This window comes from Oncorhynchus keta, chromosome 23 (genome assembly GCF_023373465.1).
Source record: "Oncorhynchus keta strain PuntledgeMale-10-30-2019 chromosome 23, Oket_V2, whole genome shotgun sequence".
In the NCBI taxonomy this organism is placed as follows: domain Eukaryota; kingdom Metazoa; phylum Chordata; class Actinopteri; order Salmoniformes; family Salmonidae; genus Oncorhynchus; species Oncorhynchus keta.
The window spans coordinates 37,553,896-37,570,895 of record NC_068443.1 but is presented as its reverse complement, the minus strand read 5'-3'; the positions used below and the strand labels follow the sequence as shown (position 1 = coordinate 37,570,895).

Genomic DNA, 17,000 nt, shown 5'->3' with positions numbered 1-17,000 from the left:
CCTGCTTTTCTTCAGCAGGGACAGGGAAGATGGTTAAAATTGATGGGAAGATGGATGGAGCCAAATACAGGACCATTCTGGAAGAAAACCTGATGGAGTCTGCAAAAGACCTGAGACCGGGACGGAGATTTGTCTTCCAACAAGACAATGATCCAAAACATAAAGCAAAATCTACAATGGAATGGTTAAAAAATAAACATATCCAGGTGTTAGAATGGAAAAGTCAAAGTCCAGACCTGAATCCAATCGAGAATCTGTGGAAAGAACTGAAAACTGCTGTTCACAAATGCTCTCCATCCAACCTCACTGAGCTCGAGCTGTTTTGCAAGGAGGAATGGGAAAAATTTCAGTCTCTCGATGTGCAAAACTGATAGAGACATACCCCAAGCGACTTACAGCTGTAATCGCAGCAAAAGGTGGCGCTACAAAGTATTAACTTAAGGGGGCTGAATAATTTTGCACGCCCCATTTTTCAGTTTTTGATTTGTTAAAAAAGTTTGAAATATCCAATAAATGTCGTTCCACTTCATGATTGTGTCCCACTTGTTGTTGATTCTTCACAAAAAAATACAGTTTTATATCTTTATGTTTGAAGCCTGAAATGTGGCAAAAGATCGCAAAGTTCAAGGGGGCCGAATACTTTCGCAAGGCACTGTATTCTATCAAATATACTTCACGTAATTCAACTCGTTCTCATAGACCTCCATACAAAAAGAGGGCTTATCTCACACGGACAGACTTTGGGCGGAGTAAATCCTCTCTCTCCGCCTCTTCCTCTCTGGCTACACACACACACCTGGGTGGAAGGCACCAACAATGTTTTCAATCAAATTGGCTTTCAATAGCCTACAGACCCTGGTTCGATTTCAGGCTGTATCACAATAGAGTGGCGCACATTTGGCCCAGCATCGTTAGGGTTTGGCCGGGGTAGGCCGTCATTGTAAATAAGAGTTTGTTCTTAACGGACTTGCCTAATTAAATAAAAAAACAAAAATACCAGGATAATAAGGTTATTTCCAGTGACACCTGGGAAACTCCCAACACTGCAGATATGAGACAAATGACTAAATGCAGTCTTTCTACAAAAAGTTGATAAGTGGTTATCATATATGAGCTGATATAAAACCTGAATGTGACTGTTTCAGTAACAATTTCAATATATCTTACTGTGTGTGAACGTTTCACAGCTTCTATACCTCCCATGTCCAGCAGATGGAGACATTGTACAACAATGAAACAACATTCAATGGGTCAGTCACATTGATATGCTTTGACTTTTATTTAATGTCATTTCATTTACAAATAGTAATGCAAAGATACTAAGACAGAAGCCTTCACACAAGAAAAATACATTAGGTACGATTTGAGTAGAAGCTTAACATCCGTTATTTAGCACATATAGCCAACTTGGATTTTTTTGGCCTGCTTTCTCCCTTTTATATAAAAGCACAATTTAGAGAACAAGAGTTGATCCATTCATTTTAAAAGGGCCAGCTCAACAAAAGTACAGGATTGCCAAACTGCTGCTGAATGCTAGGATTTGCATATTTGATGAGCATAACTGTGTCCTGTTGCTGTGAGTACAGAAGGTGTAGTATCCAGACATTGCAGTCAAATGCATGTGCAACGTTCAAGTAAATCGTACTCCAAAGGAAAATACATTATATTACAATTTAGCTGCCATTGTATGAAGAAAGGACCACTAGAGTGGGTCATCCCCCATTAAATGCACATAGAGGATTTGCAGTTGTCTTTTTGTGGGAACTATTGAATGATCAAACAATTACGGTCTGTCTGATTCGTTTACCCTTTCAACGTGTATTGCTTCTAACCAATTAAACATTTATATTCTGATATTGAGATCTGCATTTTATCCTACTGGAGATGAAGGAGAACGGAAACCACACACTGCTCTTGATAGTATCACTGATCTTTAATAAGCTTTTAGGTATCAGCCTCATGGCCTTCGTCAGAGCTTACGGGAGATGCTTTGGGTGAACAGGTTTTAGTCACATGGTTAAATTATATATATATATATATATATATATATATATATATAAATACATTTTACACTTTTATTTAACTAGGCAAGTCAGTTATCACATCAAGCCTTTTTGAGTCATTAGGGGTTATTTTGTCATTCATTACCATGGAGAAAGAGTTTCTAAGTGCTTCCGCTAGGATTATTTTCAGCAGTGGTGGCAACATTAATCGGGGGAGGTGGGTGGGTATGTTTTTTAAGGCCCTCTACTTGACCGAAAAGATAAAATTGCCGCTTTAAAGCTAATTTCCTGCAATTCTACACATTTTACCATGCCTTATGCCATGTTCTTATAATGTTTGAGCCACTCAGATAGTATAACAAAATGAACGGGGGCCCCATGCCATGCCATTTTTGGAATTTTAGATTCTCCCTGACTGTCTAGTTTTTATTTTGGTGTTAGTTTTCAAAGATGATCTCATTTAAAAATATATAGTCTCATGACCTTTTCTATATACTTTATATCTGGTTTTGGTCATTTAAGTTTTAAGTATTAAGTCAACTACAAATACTTAGGTGTCTGGTTAGACTGTAAACTCTCCTTCCAGACCCATATCAAACATCTCCAATCCAAAGTTAAATCTAGAATTGGCTTCCTATTTCGCAACAAAGCATCCTTCACTCATGCTGCCAAACATACCCTTGTAAAACTGACCATCCTACCAATCCTCGACTTTGGCGATGTCATTTACAAAATAGCCTCCAATACCCTACTCAACAAATTGGATGCAGTCTATCACAGTGCAATCCGTTTTGTCACCAAAGCCCCATATACTACCCACCATTGCGACCTGTACGCTCTCGTTGGCTGGCCCTCGCTTCATACTCGTCGCCAAACCCACTGGCTCCATGTCATCTACAAGACCCTGCTAGGTAAAGTCCCCCTTATCTCAGCTCGCTGGTCACCATAGCATCTCCCACCTGTAGCACACGCTCCAGCAGGTATATCTCTAGTCAGCCCCAAAACCAATTCTTTCTTTGGCCGCCTCTCCTTCCAGTTCTCTGCTGCCAATGACTGGAACGAACTACAAAAATCTCTGAAACTGGAAACACTTATCTCCCTCACTAGCTTTAAGCACCAACTGTCAGAGCATCTTACAGATTACTGCACCTGTACATAGCCCACCTATAATTTAGCCCAAACAACTACCTCTTTCCCAACTGTATTTAATTTATTTATTTTGCTCCTTTGCACCCCATTATTTTTATTTCTACTTTGCACATTCTTCCATTGCAAAACTACCATTCCAGTGTTTTACTTGCTATATTGTATTTACTTTGCCACCATGGCCTTTTTTGCCTTTACCTCCCATCTCACCTAATTTGCTCACATTGTATATAGACTTGTTTATACTGTATTATTGACTGTATGTTTGTTTTACTCCATGTGTAACTCTGTGTCGTTGTATCTGTCGAACTGCTTTGCTTTATCTTGGCCAGGTCGCAATTGTAAATGAGAACTTGTTCTCAACTTGCCTACCTGGTTAAATAAAGGTGAAATAAATCAAATAAAAGTTTACACTGAAAACATTACCATCCCAAAAAGCAAAAAATGTTGCCTTGGCGTCAACGATTTAGCAGCAGCGGCCTGCCACCGTTAAATTAATGTAGGATAAACACAGAGTTACCTCAAGGTATCAAGCAGGAAAAGTCAGTCACATGTCAATCTTTATGCGGTAGGTTATGCAGCAAGAAACAAACTGTAAAGATAAAGCAGATTGTGGTTTCCTCGTAAATATTCTCATTTTCTAAATGTAAACAATTCATAGACAAGTGCACTGTTATAAATGGATGTAATTCTCAAATCTAACAACTAAAACTTGGAGATACAGTGGGAAAGTGGAGTATTTAACTCTAAACCTTAGACAGAAACACATTTTAGTAAATGACAGATAAACAAAGTGCTCTAAACAAGTGCATTACTTGAACATTAAACAAGAGTTAAAGGGATGATTTATGAAATTCGGTTTCCTTAATGGTTCACCCGTTGCATGTAAAAAAAAACAACAAGTATGATAACTCATCTGACATCACCGGGGAATTAAGGTAAAATAGCAACTCGCACATTTAACGGCTTACACCAGCGGTTCGTTTTTTTTGTTGCCGTAGCTTTTGTTACACAGCTGATTCAAATAATTAAAGCTGGATGATTAGTTGATTTTAATCAGCTGTGTAGTGCTAGGGCACCCTTTGGGGTGCCGGGGACGGAGTTTGGGAAACGCTGGTTCATAGCCTGTGAGAGAAAGCAACGGCTGATTTTCCATTCACTCAAAACAACTTAGCACATAGCCATCACTTACACACTCACTCTCTGTAAAAGGGAACATACAAATCACATTTCTAAATATTTATATTATTGGAAGTATATACATCTTTATATATCTTGTTAAAAACTGGTAAATACAGATGTTATTTTCCCTATCCTTTGCAACTATTTAGCCTGGATCTCTGTCAGTTTCAGAATTGGACAGCTCCATTGTCACAGCCATGACTTAAGGGAAGCTGTCAATTGCCGGGCAGTTAAAACTTTGAGATGGCCATGTTTGGCTATGTAATACCTGTCTGGTGTCAAAAGGGAAGCTAATGGGTTTACAGTATCTTGTGTGGGTGGCAAAGGCCCAGTTTATATTCCCCCAAATTCCTCCTTATTTATATCAATTACATGAACCTACACACACAAAAAACATCAAAACTTGCTCCATTCTTTGTAAACGGTTGCTTCTGTAAACGTTTGAGTGTAAACCATTATAATAGCTGAATATTAGTGCAAAAATGGTGGCAGTAATAATAGATTTATCAAATCAGTCAGATTTACTACATAAACACAGAAAACATTGTTTTAAAGAAAAGACAACTGATTGTAAAAACACAGGGAGCAATTTAGAGTTTGGATCAGTCTGAAAAACTTTAGATTAACTGATACTTCTAAGTCAGAAAGACAGAACAGAAGAACAGAGCCACAATGACATAGTGCAGCACATGACTCAGTGCATATAACAACAATTTTCACTTTTGACATATCACAAAAACATTTATACCAAAAAGCAATATAAACAGCCAGTCTACGCACTCAACAAAAATAATACACTTCAGTGGGCATCATCTCTAGCTCATAAGCACATATAAGATCAAATATATAAGCACGTACCAACAAATTGCATCTACATGTGCATAAAAGGCTGATAACAAAAATCTGTTGCTTTTGGATTGACAATCCAGTTTGTGTGTGAGGCCTTGCCACTGTTCGAATCAAAAACAAAGACAATTTACCAAACAAGGAAAACATAACATTAAACCACATTTAAACAAAGGTCTATTCCACTTTTCTTCCTTAGTCTACAATTAATATTTTGCATTAAAAAAAAAACAATAAAACCAAGCTAAACTAGAAAAGTAAATTTCCTGAAGAAAATGTGGTGTGCATGCCATTTTATTTGATGCAATTGTATATAGTTATAGTTGAACTAAGTTCTAAAGAATTGGAATTTATACACATTTGCATAAAATAAATCACCAACATTAACTCTTAAACCATAAATCACGTGAACATGTGAAAGTTGATTTAGTACCTCTAGCTTTAATGGTTTAAGAGTTACTGTTGGCAATTTATTATATGCAAATGTGAGCAAATGTATTTAATTCAGGTATAAATAATATCACAAATATTTTCAAAAGCAATATAAGTTGGGGCAGTCTTTACATTTGGAAATTGGTTTCGTCTTAATAGCTTAAGTTGTTTAAGTACTAGAGCGAGCGGAAGAAATCAAATAATGGTGAGTATGTAAAAGTAAAGTGTCACAAAACGGAACAAAACAAAAGTAAAAACCAAGAGCTAAACATCAGAAGACGACATTGAATTCAAAACAGTTCTCATTTTCAGATCTATAACCGATAATGTTTTGCATGCTTGACCAGCTGACACTGAACCAACAGATCCTTTAAGGAACTCCCTTGTATCTATCTATGGTAAATGGTGATGCTGCATGTCTTAACTGTAAACATAGTGAAATATGATGGAACAGGAGGATTCACTAACATATGAGACAAGCATTTAGTTAAACCTTTCAAATAACAAACTCCAACATAGCACAAAGGCACCATAATTTGTGTGCACTCACAATGCATTATGCTTTCTGCTACTGTATGAGCTGCACATTAAAGATGCGTTATAAAAGTTTAGTATAATTTCAGCCAGTAGTTTAGAAAGTAGTGCTCACAAGCCAAAACGGGTCACCAAAAATTGTGCACAATGATATGTTACGTCCTGCAAAAATAAAATAAAACCAAAACCAGGCTTTGAAAGGATTCCCTCATTTCTCCACAGGTGACCCAATTTTGACATAATCGCACCACTAGTGGTATTTCTTTCAGGTGAATTTACACACCTGGTTCTGTGGCTAGCAAATTACACAGTTAAATAGTGTATATTCTATGATAATAATGGGGGTTGTTTATATACTCTTTGCACAACAAGATGACTGTTCTTACTCCTGTCCATGACAAATTGTAATATTAAAGTGTGATTTACCACAGCACCCCTTGATGCATCAATGGTGGTACATCCAATGGCTTCCCTATTTCATGCTTACTTCTCCCTGCATGAATTATACTCAAAGCTATGTAGCTTGAAAACATGTCCAGCTGTATCTGTTGTGCAGTGAGAAATCTATCCAAAAATACAAAGTTTATAAAAATCACCTCTTTTATATAGACAATACACATATGCTTTTCAAAAATACTTTTTTTTTTAAACAAAAGGCAAGTTTGACCGAATACAGGGGAAAACAAGTCCAGTGCACATAACAGTCGCTCAGAGGGGGGTGAAACAAACACCAGGGTTCAATGTTCTAAAGTTGTAAGTATAGTGCAAAAAAAAAAGAAAAATCTGGATAATGTCGTGGCTACATCCAAGGGAATTACTCACAAGAAAAGCTCACTTGACATTGACTACTAACAGGTAAACTGTATAGCCGACATCTACAACATCACTGAAATTCTGACACTATACATTCAGAAAAGCTGGTGGGAAAACTGATGGACTTTTCCAATGACAATGAGTGGGAAACGATTGACAAGTACACACACACACAAATATTCAATATGAGAGAGACATTAACAGTACTGAACCAAACTCCAAATCGCATGCCACGTCCCTTGGATTTTGAAGTGAAACACCTAGAGTATGATGTAAGGGTGTCATCAAAAACAATGTGGTCGATGCTGAGGTTCATATGAAGATGTTGAGATTATGATAGTACTCTATGGCAATGTGATGAAATACATCCTGGTGGCAGAAATGCTGTTCTAATAGAGGCAGTTGAATCATGAAATCATCAACTTTCAGCAGTAAAAATAATCAACCTCAGACACATCCGTGGGAGTCACATATAGGGGTTAATGTTCTTATATATGCAGCGTAATCCTCAAGTTTCTCTTTTGTCATGCTTTTTTACCGTTTCTGCCAAAGCCAACGTGCAGAATATATAATTTGCATTCTCATCTGTGAAGTGGAAGACCCAAACTAAAATGTTCAATAAAAAGTAGCGAATGAAACATGTCAAAATGCTTATTTTCTTTGCTAAAAAAGCTATAAAAATGGTACCGTACAAATAAGCACGGTAGGTACTTAGTTTAGGTACTTGCTTAAGCCTATTAGATTGCTAATAACGGTCTTCAATCAATTAATTTGTTCTGCATAGATACCATAAGCAAAATCCAATTTTTAAAAAGACAACTAATTTAAACAAAACATCAATTACCAGGGAGCGAAATGTAAGGTTACTTAGCATAATCACGGTTCTAGGATAAAATGAGGGAGGTCACTCCGTATGAATGGGTATGTCTCCATTGGTCGTAGTCAATAAGGAACTCCTTTCACACAACATCTGTCGTAGACAGACAGGAGTGACAGCCAATAGACTCTGCTCCTTTATAAGGCGCTGACGCCCCCTCCTGCGTTACTTGTACAAGTGTACGTTCTTCCATACGCAGATTGTGTGAAGAGCAACGAGCTAAGTGACCTCAGTCATTATCATAAAACCAGGGTTAAGTAACGTCACATTCTATTTCAAATAATCGTTTGATCACTCAGTATGGGATTTAGCCAACTCCTGTAGGGCTCGTACACTCTCCAGGTAGTCAGAATCAACTCTCAGATGTGCTGACTCGAAGCTCACGTGCCGGTGAGATCGGTAAAATTTATGGAGGAATAATATCCCAGAAATATCTCTGAACAGAGATACCTTCTTAAATCATGCCCGTGACGCAGCCACACCTCTGGTGGAATGAACTCTGATGCCCTCCAGAGGTAGTCACCCCTTGCTGTTATATGCCTTATAATAGCCTCCACTTGGATAAATGCCTGGTCGAGAAATGAGTCTCCCTACATTAGGGAAGTCCTTTCAGGGCTCTCATCCTGTCCACGTAGAAGCACAAAATATGTGGAGCACAAGCAGTGGAAACAATATTCCTCCATGGAGAAATATGTGGTGGGTGAAAAGCCAACGGCTCTAAAGAGAGCTGATAAACCCCTACTAATCTTTAAGCACAAAAAAAATGATTTATGTTGAAATAACCCTGGATAACCCCAGGGCAAGGAACAAGCACTAGTGGTGAAACTGACAGTGCGTGCAGCTCACTCACCCGCTTTGTGGATACAAATGGCCAAGTAAAGCGGTATTAAATGAGAGAAACTAATTTCCACGCTTTCCAGCGGCTGTGAAAATTACTCTCAAGCACCCTAGATGTTCCAGGGTGGGACTCTCTGCTTGGTCACTGGTCGTAGGCGAAGTCCGCCTGCCTGTGGCTGCTGTACTGGAACCCAAGTGAGAATGGCAGGGCCCAAAACAGGGCCATAGGGCAGGAGATGTTGGTGCGTCTAGAGGGAGGTTTCCCTCGTCATATTGCTCCAGCACCCATGTATACCATCTGGGGACAGCCAGGCCTACCAACAGTGTGGAGGCTAGACATCTGAATCAGTCTTGGTTTTAAGAGTGCAATATACAGAGGAACAGAGCAGGGCGATCTGCCACCGAGGCATAAGCTTAGGAAACACACGCATGTTGTGTTCCAATGGTGCCTTGGTCACCATCCCATATCTAGCACCAATGTAACGAACAGCAGGACATGGAGGCCAGCCCGGGTCAGTGTTGTGGGATGTGCATGATGCCCAACGGTGCTATGGCTTTAGCTAGCAGCAATGGTGAAGCGTGCCTGCTGTCTCTAAAAGTCTGGGAACCAGTCTGCCAGATGAAAATGGCGAACGTGCCCTAGCAGTTGTGAGTCGTCAATGCAGTCAAATCCCTCTATAGTAGGATAGGATAGAAATGACGTTGAAGGACAGTTAACTAAGTGGATGGAGAACTTTAGTGACCAGCCCAAGGGATTTGTACCTGCCTAATATAACTCGTCCCTTCTCTCTCCATCGCTCGCTAGACTTCTATGAAAGATGCAAGTGTTTGTGTTCTCGGAAGAACAGCAACTAATCAGTCTCCTCCGTTCCAGAAATTACTGAATCGAATCTCGATACCCAGAAATGGGAGTCGACACTCAAGGAGTCATAGAATCAACCATTCTAGAGTCGACTCTCCACCACTACATCATCGTCGCCATCAACAGTTGGAAAAATGTCAGAGAAAGACAAGCGACAGCAACCAAGTCCTGTATGGCAATACCTTGAGAAGATAAATGAGAAGGAAATGCAAACTTTGGGAGGCGGAATTGAGGTACAGCAATGTATCGAGGTACAGCAATGTTAGTAGAGGTGCAATGCTTAACCATCTGAAAGGGACGCACCTTGAGACCCAAACCATTGCGCAGCTGCATTGTGAATACATGGAATGTATGCATTTTTCTTATTGTTTTTTAACAGACAATCACAAAAAAAATGGGCATTTAAACTAGGATTTTTTCCCCTCCAATTTGTCAGATCCCTAATCTGAGCAGCCCCTCTGCTGCACCCTCCTTATTGCTTGTTTTCCTATGAAGGAGAACAAAGCAGGTAGTAGTCCAAATGCAAAATACAAGGAAGAGGCAGAATAGCACTGCAGGCTTAAAGGATAGCTGTCGGGGGCCTAGTCCCCTCCTCCTTTTTCAAGTTCCCTGGCTCTAATAAAAGGATGTGGCAATAGAGACGAATTCCCGAAAGCCACCGAAAAGTGAAGACATCGGGGCTGATGCCTGCCGTTCCTAAGCAACCCTGTACATCACCCGGGGGAGACTGTGCATGTGCAACAATCTTTCCCAGCCAGTAGGGGTGCATGCTATAGGTGCCGAGACCTTCGTTCGCCTGAGGCAAGGATGCCCTCTAGCAGCGCAAACGAGGTGTCAACTCTTTCATTATAATAAATTAGCTCTGTGCTGTTGGCGAGGGGCCTGGATGTAACAGAAAAAGGTTATAAAAGAGGTATAGTGCACGGGGATGGCGCTTGATGACAACTGGTATACTGCCGTCCTGCTCCTTTCTGACCTAAGCAGTATGGAGGGAGAGCAAACACATCGTCTCCTGGCCCTGGCTGGAACAACATAGCCAGGGGGGAGAGCTATGAATGGGGCGGCACTCGGGGGGCGAGGTGCGGATCTCACTGTTAACGAGGCCAAAGATAAGTCCCTGTGTAGTAGATGGTGAAAACAAACGTAGTAGCATTTCTCACAGGGTGGGGAGATAAGTCTACACTGAACTGGAGAGAGGGTAGGGCAGGGAGCTTCTAATGTGTCTACATGGGTGCGAACAAAATAGAGTCACTGGCCATCCTGGCCACCAGTGGGCTTTAGGAGGGCAGAATTTTGCTGTGACTGCATCGAAGGATTGTTTAACCTCCAGGCTTTCTCTGGTTCTGGGGCTTCGCCTGTGTATGGACAGTCGGCTGCGTAGCCAGGGACCCGAGTTCCTTATGGCTTATCCGTTGTCCCCTTCTAAACATCCCCACGTGGCTTTTTGATGCAGAACCCAGCGGGCTGCCACATGGGCCGAGTTGGCGGGGGTTACAGGAGTTCGGGGGCCCTCTTTCCTACATGTTGAGTAATGAGTGGGACCCCTCCCTCCTCGTGGGTACGAAACGATGCGTTGCTGCATAGAGGATAGGGCTCTAGAAAAGCAGAGGCACCCCTCCTTCGTTATGCAGGAAATCATCTTCTGCCAAATGGGGGCAGGGTGTGAGCTGTGCCGTTTTTCTCTGTTGATGGCCTCTAGGCCGTCCCCACTGGCAGCGTTAAAGAGCGTCACTCTAAGGATCATAATCACCTTAGACCCACCACAATTTGCATACCACCCCAACAGATCCACGAACGACACAATCACCATTGCACACCGCCCAATCCCACCTGAACAAGAGGAATACGCAGGTAAGAATGCTGGTCACTGACTACAGCTCAGCCTTCCACAGCATAGTGCCCTCTATGCTCATCACTAGACAGCTGAGACAGCACGCCCCCATCCACATCAACGGGGTCGCAGTGGAATAGGGTCAAAAGCTTCAAGTTCCTCTGTGTGCACAACACTGAGGAACTAAAATGGTCCCTTAACACCGACAGCATGGTGAAGAAGACGCAACAGAGCCTCTCCAACCTCAGGAGGCGGAATAAATTTGGCTTGGCCCCTGATACCCTCACAAACTTCTACAGATGAACCATTGAGCGTATTCTGTCGGGCTGTATCACTCCATGGTACAACTATACCACCCGCAGTCGAAGGACTCTCCAGAGGGTGGTACGGTCATCCCAATGCTTCACCAGGGGCACACTGCCTGCCCTCCAGGACATCTACAGCACACTGTCACAGGAAGGCCAAGATCATCAAGGACCTCAGCCACCATCATCAAGGACCTCAGCCACTGTCCCAGCGTCAAAGCTGGGACAGGCCATCTTGACTGTTAAAACAGTCATCACTAGCCGGCTACCACCCGCTACTCTACCCGGCACCTTAGAAATTGCTGCTCTATGTACATAGAGTTATTGAACACTATTTTACCACTGTATATGTATCTACTGTATTTGTTACAAATTACCTGCTGGTGACTTATCAGCACCACACAACCCTAAGCTGCACACTCCACTCCCCTTCCCCCACGACCGGAGCCTGAGAGTCTAGGGGTACCATAAACCTGCCTCTCTAACCTGTGTGACCTTTGCCCTGATAGGTTGCTAGGGAGGTTCCTAGAGGGCTGGATATATGCCTATCCTCTTGACTCTGCAGGTCACACAATACTTGCAGTCTCCCTCAAGTGGCAGAGAGAAACAGTCTGTCTCTGCCCATCAACAACTGGACTCACTCATATCTCTGGACTTGTGGGATTTTGTGCGTGCCCAAAGTGAGTTGTGTGACATTTATATATTGTTCTTAATAGTTAGTTGTTACTATTGTTGTATTGTCATATGTGCAGGGAGCATATACATTTTCATCCTTCCCTTTAATAGTCTTGTTGCTCTACTTGTGCTATCAGTTATAGTATTGTGTACAGTGTATTCATTACCTCTGTCTCTCAACCACTACCATTCCACTACCTTTCCTACGTTCATCCCCATGTCCATTCCCATCTTCCTGTGAATGATTATTTATATTCTGAACTTTGACATTGCTCGTTCTGATAATGCTCATTCTGTTGTCTTAATTTCTTTTAACTTTCGGATTATGTGTGCATTGTTATTGTATTGCTAGATATTTCTGCATTGTTGTAGCTAGAAACATAAGCATTTCGCTGCACCTGTGATAACATTGCAAAAGAGTGTGTGCGCGACCAACTTCGATTTGATTTTGATTTATAGAAAAAAAAACAGGCTCTGTGGCACTTTGGCAAGTGGGACAAAGAGCAATATATTTCTGGAGGTGCTGTAAGCATCGTGTGGGGACAGTGCTTGTTGGTGACTGAATTCTACCCGCCCAGCCTCAGCTTGAACCTGAACCAAGGGGAGAGCTTAGCTTGGAGGGCACAAAGACAGCTAGCCTGTCTTTGCTATCTTGTGGACCGGATCATAGAATTGGGACCAGTTCAAACAGTAAGTACAAAGAAACTGGGTGCTAGACTAAGTATGTATGAGGGTTAGGCTAGTAATATCCAGGCGGTAGTTAGCTAGCTAGTTGGTGTTTGTCGGGATGGCTGGTAGGATAGCTTAAGCTAGCATTGACCGGTTCTCCGTTCATGCCATACAATACTTGCAGTAATCAGGGTGGTCGAGAGCTGTCTGGGCATGTTACCCGGGTTAATCGTTTGCTAGACGACGTTAAGCCATGAGGTTCTCATAATTGGTATTGGCTAGCCAGTGTTCACCCAGTTGCTTACTCTTCTGGCTATAGCTAGCACCATGCTAGCCGAGAAGAGCTGTGTTACTCTTCGGTCTGGAAAGCCTCTTTTGACCATAGTGCGGTGTAAACGGTCAGTTTTAGCAATAACTAGCTAGTAATTCCAGGAATTTGAGTGCATGGCTTAGTTCGCCCAGCACAAGGAAATACAGTAGCCATAACTCCGGAAGAAATTGTTTTGTCAGCCGGGTTATACATGTTACTCAAAGCCTGCCTCACCATGGAGTACTTACAGTTCAGCTAGCTAGTAGTAGCCCGGTGGGCTAAATGCCTAGCTGTAGTTAGCACTCTGTTAGCTTGAGAGGTTGACTCTCTACAGGCTGAAAATATCCCACGACTGCAGTACCGAGAGGCAAGACCGGTCAGCGTATCCAGCGAGGGGAAATAATGCTACCCAGTGGAGCTAGCTCTGAGCGTGTACTGGCCGACGTTAGCTATGGAGCTAGTCCTGGCTTTAGCTAGCTAGCGTTCGACAGGAAAACCCTGGGCTGTGTGTGTGCTGCTGATGCTTAGCTGTGTAGCTAGAAGTCCAGTCGGTAGCTAGCTGGAGTTGACCTCGTGGGTTAGTTGCCTAGCTATTGCAAGCACACTGGAAAGAGAGCCAGTGTTGGAGTGTAGCTCACTGTTGGAGTGAGCTACAAGCCTAGGGTGGCACGCTGAGCATTGCTCTATAGGCTAGAGAATCTCCCAAGACCGCAGTACCTATAGGCAAGACCGGTCAACCTGGTCAGCAAGGCCGCTGGAAAGTTAGGCACGAGGAAGGGATGCTACCTACGCCAAGAGAGAGCTCTAGTCGTGTGCTCGCCGATGCTTAGCTGTGTAGCTAGCTAGTCCTGGCATAGGAAGCTGGTTTTCACCCCAAGGGTTAGTATCCTAGCTGGTGCTAGCACACTGCTAGCTGAAGAGAAGGTGCATTCTTTGTGAGCTAGCTGGGTTAAATTCACCTGAAGCAGGACCAAGCCAAATTTCTTCCTTCCTCCACATCATTGGGAATAAGCAACAGGAAGTGGTAGCTAGGTGCGCTGGTAGGGTAGAACTAGCTGTTTGACGCTAGCTAGCCAGAGACAGAGGAAATTTTACTTTCGGGTAAAAACCTAAACACTCTCGACAAAAAGCTAGATTCTTACACTCAACAGCGAACCACACGGGTTCACCTATCAACAGTTCAGCAGGAAACAGTAGTCCAAGTCAATGCTGAGGAGAGTATATTAGCAGTATTACGACATCGTAAGGAAGAATGAAAAGTGAGGCGGGAGGGAGCGACAGCGCCTTATAAAGGAGAGGGGTTCCCCCTTATTGGCGGTCGCTGCAGTCTATGACAGACGTTGTGTGATAGGAGTTCCTTGTTGACTACACCCAACGGAGATGTACCCATACTGAGTGATCAAGCAATTATTTGAAATAAAATATCTAATGCACAAGTAGCAACTACAAGGGCATCAGAAATGTGATACCTCGGCTCTTTCTGTCCATTTCTATTTGGCTGACAAGTGAAATACAGTACCACCTCAAATATGAAAAGCAAAATGGTAACAAGTGAAAAGCAGTGGATAACAACGTAAGTTGTGATAAACCTCCCCTAGTTGTGCTCAACTTGGTCCTCTTCTCACACTAGTGCCAATGTGATTCAGGCCATCGGAAAAGAAACAGTGATGCTTGATAAGTTTACACTTCACTACTTAAGAGTCTAAACAAGTTGCACAACAACCTGCATTTTTTTAAAGGAGAGTTGAGATAATAGTCTCATGTGCTCTTATCGGGCAGAATCTTATCACTCACAGTGATTCGTTCAGATATCATTTTTTATCTTGTTTGCATCTGAAAACCAGCTACCATTGGTGGCATATTACAGCTGAAATGTCATTTCATGGATAAATTGCCAAAGTGACGCTAGGCTGCCATCCTTTTTAAAAATGTATCTACAAATAGGATTCTGAGCGATTTTTCAAGGTTTGTTAAACTAGAATTTAGGTTTTACTTCAGCTGTTCTGGAAAATCATAAGCTAAAGGGGAGGGTTATAACTCCTAGTTGTTCAACTAAGTAAACCGCTTAGATGTTGACCAGCACTAAAACATGTTGTACAAAATTGATGGATTGAAATTAAAATGACAATTTCGGAAGGGAACCTAAAGTAAAATACTGGTCAACTTCGGGGCAAAAATCAGAGCACCAATAAATACAACTAGTGTGAGTTAGACAGCGAGGTTAAGGGCACTGACGGAAATGTGACTGGCAAGATTTACCATGATAGGGCGGTTCTGAAAAGCAGATGAGTGATTATATGAGCTAAGACATGCTAATCTAGTATGGCAGGTGAGAGAAAGATAAACAGTTCCCCCTGCAGACATGATTTGAATCAGTTAATGTCTTCAAATGGGAGGCAAGACCAATGTAGTGTTGTAGCCCCTACTGTTTTCGTTCTTTACAAAAACCAAAGCATCCAACAGAAAGGCCAGCAGGATGCATGGGTAAAAAAAAGAAAAAGTTAAGGGATGAAGAATGGTAAGCACAAACTAGTCACAGCAGGACCATAAGCTCAATATCCACCAGACATGACAATGTTGCCATCAATCTTTCCCATTCTGAAGAGAGAAAGCAAACTGTGTCGACCATTTCTTGACAAACTAATTTCCCTACTACCACACTATCCCATAGCTCTTAGAAAGGGGCTGCTGGTGAAGGGAGGTGGGATGAACACACTTCACAGCTGGGGCCTCGCCTTGGGCTCCCACACCCCAAAAGTAGCCCTCTCCCCTCAGACACAAGCCCTCAACACCTCAGGCCGGGTTTCACCAACGCAGTCGGTGACTTTGGCAGCAGCTCTACAGCCGGTCAATCCGAAAGGCGTCTTCAGTGGCAGGGTCAGTGAGGACCATGTCAGGGTCATTGAGCATGTGCAGCCCGTCCAGGGTCAGCGGGTCGATCTTCAGCTCGTCTAGGGGAAACTGAGAGTCCGCATCGAAGCTGATGTCAGCTGACAGAGAGCTAGAAGACAACCCCTTGGACAATCTGGGTGGAGACTCTCCTGTGGCTAAAACAGACATGGGTAGAGAGATGAGGAGAGGTCAGAGTCTTCCAGTTGCATTTACTCCACATAAAGAACATGATCTCATTAAATATTTCAAGGAATAGCCAATAACAACAGGTGCCAAGCAAAATCAAATCCAAATAAATGCAGAAAGCCTCTACTTTTAATGACCTTAGCTAAAGTTAGGAATGAAGGTACAGTCATGACTGCAATTATTTGCACCCTTGATAAAGATGAGCAAAAAAGTCTACAAATACTGAGCTATATTCTATGATCCGGAAAAAATATTTTGTATAAAAATAAAAAAATTCTCAAAAAGATAGGAGTGATAATTATTGGCACCCCTGTTTTCAATAATCCGGCACCCTCCCCTTCAGAGGATAAGAGCACAGAGCCTTTTTCAAAAATGTTTTGTGAGATTGGAGAACACATTGGGACACACTTAGACCATTCCTTCATACAGAATCTTTCTAGATTCTTGATATTCTTTTTCTGTCCTTATGGACTACCCTCTTCAATTCAAACCACAGGTTTCCAATGTGGTTAAAGTCCAGAGAGAGATGTTGATTTTGTGGTCAATTAACCATTTCTTTGTGGATTTTGATGTGTGCTTGGGATTGTTGTCTTGCTGGAA

At 42.1% G+C, this 17,000-nt stretch overlaps 1 protein-coding gene across 4 annotated transcripts in view; it reads right to left on the bottom strand.

Annotated features, from left to right (window-relative positions):
• Window positions 1–3,691: 3,691 nt before the first annotated feature.
• crtc1a (CREB regulated transcription coactivator 1a) overlaps window positions 3,692–17,000 on the bottom strand; it is a 46,729-nt gene continuing 33,420 nt past the window's right edge. For all 4 annotated transcript variants that reach the window (XM_052477145.1, XM_052477147.1, XM_052477146.1 and 1 more), the window contains one exon: window positions 3,692–16,369. In XM_052477145.1, coding sequence (XP_052333105.1) covers window positions 16,161–16,369 — 209 coding nt within the window. In that variant the 3' untranslated portion in view covers window positions 3,692–16,160. The remainder of the gene's footprint in view (window positions 16,370–17,000) is intronic.